Source organism: Microcaecilia unicolor, chromosome 14, assembly GCF_901765095.1.
Source record: "Microcaecilia unicolor chromosome 14, aMicUni1.1, whole genome shotgun sequence".
Classification (NCBI taxonomy): Eukaryota; Metazoa; Chordata; class Amphibia; order Gymnophiona; family Siphonopidae; genus Microcaecilia; species Microcaecilia unicolor.
Genome location: NC_044044.1, coordinates 24,856,366 through 24,859,905, shown reverse-complemented (window position 1 = coordinate 24,859,905; position 3,540 = coordinate 24,856,366). Strand labels below are relative to the sequence as shown.

Here is a 3,540-nt window from a genome sequence, read left to right as displayed (position 1 = left end):
AAAATCAAAAGGAAAGCTAAACAGGTCTTACCTTTCATATGAAAATACATTTGAATCTTATGCAACCATGAGTAACAAATACCACACTCATGGTCTAGAAACCGAAAAAGGGTGATTACAAAATAAAAGTTAAATAATGTTTTAACAGACTGAATGATTAGCAGGCTTGTGCCATAAGAATGCAGACTTGCAAATCAATCCGCAATATCACTTGTGCACAGTGCATATTTTCTAGTGAAAAAGGTGCCTCTACTCAAATGCCAGGCCATTCTTCAGTGATCACTGAGGGACCCACCCCACAATAGCCTGGCCCCCTGCAACCAGTAACAGAACCTATGATAAGGCAGAATTGTTGTGTAGAGCCTGAGCTCTTTCATTAAAACTTGGGGTCCATAGGTCAATTTTAGCAGACAATGGAAAAGGTGCCGGTACTCAGTACCCCCTCAAAAAAAAAGCCCTGTTTGTGCATATGAAAAATGTAACAGTTCCCCTCAAAACCTTGGAGCTTGATTTGCAAGCCTGTAGGAAGCCAGTGCAGTGCTTTTAAGGGGTCTTCAAAAACTATATAAACACAACATCACAAGCCCATATAAACTGTGAACATGCTTTTAAGTGAGGCATCATCATCCTTCCTATATAATAAAACGCACTACGGAAAATAGCTAGGTATTTTCCAGCGCCCTACCCTATCTGCTTGAAGACAAATTTTACAAAGCTGAACCTCAAATATCTGCTTTGCAAGCTGACTGGATCCTCTCCCACCTGGTTAACAAGTACTGAACAGTGATCCCTAAAATAACCATAGACATCTTTTATCTTTACATCTCATAGACCATCCTAAGATTTCACCCATCTGAGCATTTCTCAACTAAGGAGAGAAGTTATCGACACAGGCTACTATTAAGACAGGTTATTTCACCACCAGCCGTTTAAGACCCTGTGCTAAAACAGCATGATTTATAGTAAAATAATCTATAGTTCTTGGGTATCCAGTAAAAATCAAAGAAACAAATTCTTTAATAAGGTTCATTAGAATACTATCTTTTTAAATGTTTTTATGTAGTTGTAGTGACCTCAGCGATGTTCATCGCCAGCATGGCGATGTAAACAACATCTCCTTCATTGGTTCACTCTAATATCTTACTCTATTTTTGTGAAAAACTTTTAATATGTAAATTATCTTTTTAAATCCTTTTGTAGTCAGACCCAGGGGTTCTACTGTCCGACATGCATGTTTCGCTCGAAAGCGAGCTGTCTCAAGGACATGTACATTGATGGTACCAGAAAGAATATTTTGAAATAAGCCGTTGTCTGAGTTATAGTAAAATAAGCCATCTTAACGGTAGCCCATGTTGATAACGTTCCCCCTTAATGTTGATACTTTGCTAGTGATTGCACTCTACATCAAGGGCAAAGTCTTAAGGCTCCTTTTACTAAGCAGCGGTAAGCCCAACACAGGCTTACCGCTCGCTTTACAGGAAGTACCGCTGGGCTACCGCAGCAGCCCGGAGGTACGTCCCACCTCTAGTGCGCCATCATTTCCGGCGCTACAAAAATGTATTTATTTTTGTAGTGCCAGAGTGTACCTGGCGGCAATCTGGCAGTTCCATGCTCTGCCCAGTTACCACCGAGTTAACACGGGAGCCCTTCCCGCCACCTCAATGAGTGGCGGTAAGGGTTCTTCCTCCGAAATGGCCGCATGGCAAGTGCTTTACTTGCCACGTGGCCATTTCCCGCAGGAACGCAAGACTTATCTTTCACCAGCTGCAGTAAAAGGTGCACATGTATTTTGCCACAGCTTGGTGAAAGGGGCCCTCTAGTGTCTCCGAAAAATGATTTTTTTTCTTATGACATTCATGATGGCTCCTTTAAGCTCCTTGTTCCTGAGGCTATAAATGTAAGGGTTGAGCATTGGCGCAATCACAGAATAAAGCAAGGCCCCAATCTTCTCTTGATCCAGAGAGTGGGTGGATGCCGGCCGAAAGTACACACAGCTGCCAGTGATATAAAATAAACCAACAGTGGTCAGATGGGAAACGCAAGTTGAGAATGTCTTACTTCTGCCTTTTGCTGACGATATTTTTAAGATGGCTGTGATGATATTAACATATGAGATCAGTATAAGTACAAAGCAGCCTAGCATTAGCAACCCCCCTACCAAAAACACAAGGATTACATTGATAGTGGTATCTGAGCAGGAGAGCTTTAGAAGAGGTGGGATATCACAGAAGTAATGGTTAATAATGTTGGATCCACAGAAATTTAACCTGAACGTGTTACTGGTGTGTATGACAGAATAAATGACCCCAACAAGCCATGAAGCGGTGGCTAGAAGGATACACATTGTCCTATTCATAACAATTGGGTACATCAAAGGATTGCAGATGGCCACGTAACGATCATACGCCATGGTGGCCAACAGGGCGGACTCCGTCGCCGCCATGGAAAGGAAGAAAGACAATTGCACCACACAAGCGGAGAAGGAGATTTTCTTCGTCTGCGACAAGAAATCCGCAAGCATTCTAGGAACTGTGATGGATATGTAAAATGTGTCCAAGACTGACAAGTTGCTGACGAAAAAGTACATGGGGGTATGGAGTTGGGGCTCTGACCTTATGACGGTAAATATCAAAAGATTTCCCGTCAGTGCAATTATGTAGATCATCAGAAAGACCACAAAGTAGATAATCTGTAGCTCTGCAGAATCAGAAAATCCCTGGAAAATGAATTCTGTCACTTTGGTCTGGTTCCCTCTTTCCATTGTTTAGGCTGGTCAGTTAACTTCATCTGTAGGGAGAGGCAAGATGCTCTGTTTAATGACTTTTCAACATAATAATGCTAATTGTTGTTATGTCTTATCTGGTATTTTCAGGACATGTAACATATTTAGGAGTCCTTTTACTAAACTGCAGCAAAAGGAGTCCTGTGGTGCCCAAATTTGCTGAATGTCAAGGCCCCTTTTGCCACAGCAGGTAAAAAGGAAGAAAAATGAAACGGTTGTGTGATAAGTATGCATTTGCCTTGTTGCCATTTTGGGGGGAACCCTTACGACTACCCATTGAGGTGGTGGTAAGGGCTCCCGAACTAATCCAGCAGTAACCAGGCAGCAGTGGCGCTGCCTGATTACCTTCCGAGTAACCCCCTGCGGTAAAAAAAAGAAATTTCCAGAAGCACCAGAAATGGCAAGTGCTGGGGTAGAACTAGCACCGGCGACCGGATTAGGCCAGCGATAGTTCCGATTTGCCACGCTGCGATGTGCTGCACGGCAAGCCCATCACTGCGCAGGAGCCCTTTGATAAAGAGGCCTCTAAATGCTTACAAGTCCCTACAACAAAGCTCTTAAAATCAAAGTTGGTGCATAAAATGATCAGAAGATGTCAAGAATGAGTGAGAAGATCTTCAAGATGTATTCAAAACTCTACAACACCGTTTCATGTAGCTACAGTAATATGAAAAAATTATTAGTTTAAAAAAAAATCCTCAAGTTACATTCAATGCTCCCTTTAAGCTGCATTGAAGTCCTCTGCTTATGTTTCTACT

The 3,540-nt window shown here is 42.3% G+C and overlaps 1 protein-coding gene across 1 annotated transcript; it reads right to left on the bottom strand.

Annotated features, from left to right (window-relative positions):
* Positions 1–1,816: 1,816 nt before the first annotated feature.
* On the bottom strand, positions 1,817–2,761 carry LOC115457130 (olfactory receptor 1019-like). Its single transcript, XM_030186553.1, has one exon. It carries the CDS (start codon positions 2,759–2,761, stop codon positions 1,817–1,819), a length of 945 nt encoding a protein of 314 aa, XP_030042413.1.
* Positions 2,762–3,540: the final 779 nt, after the last annotated feature.

What these genes read in the sequence shown, in the direction of transcription:
- LOC115457130 (XM_030186553.1), bottom strand. Translation starts at nt 2,761, where the DNA reads ATGGAAAGAGGGAACCAGACCAAAGTGACAGAATTCATTTTCCAGGGA.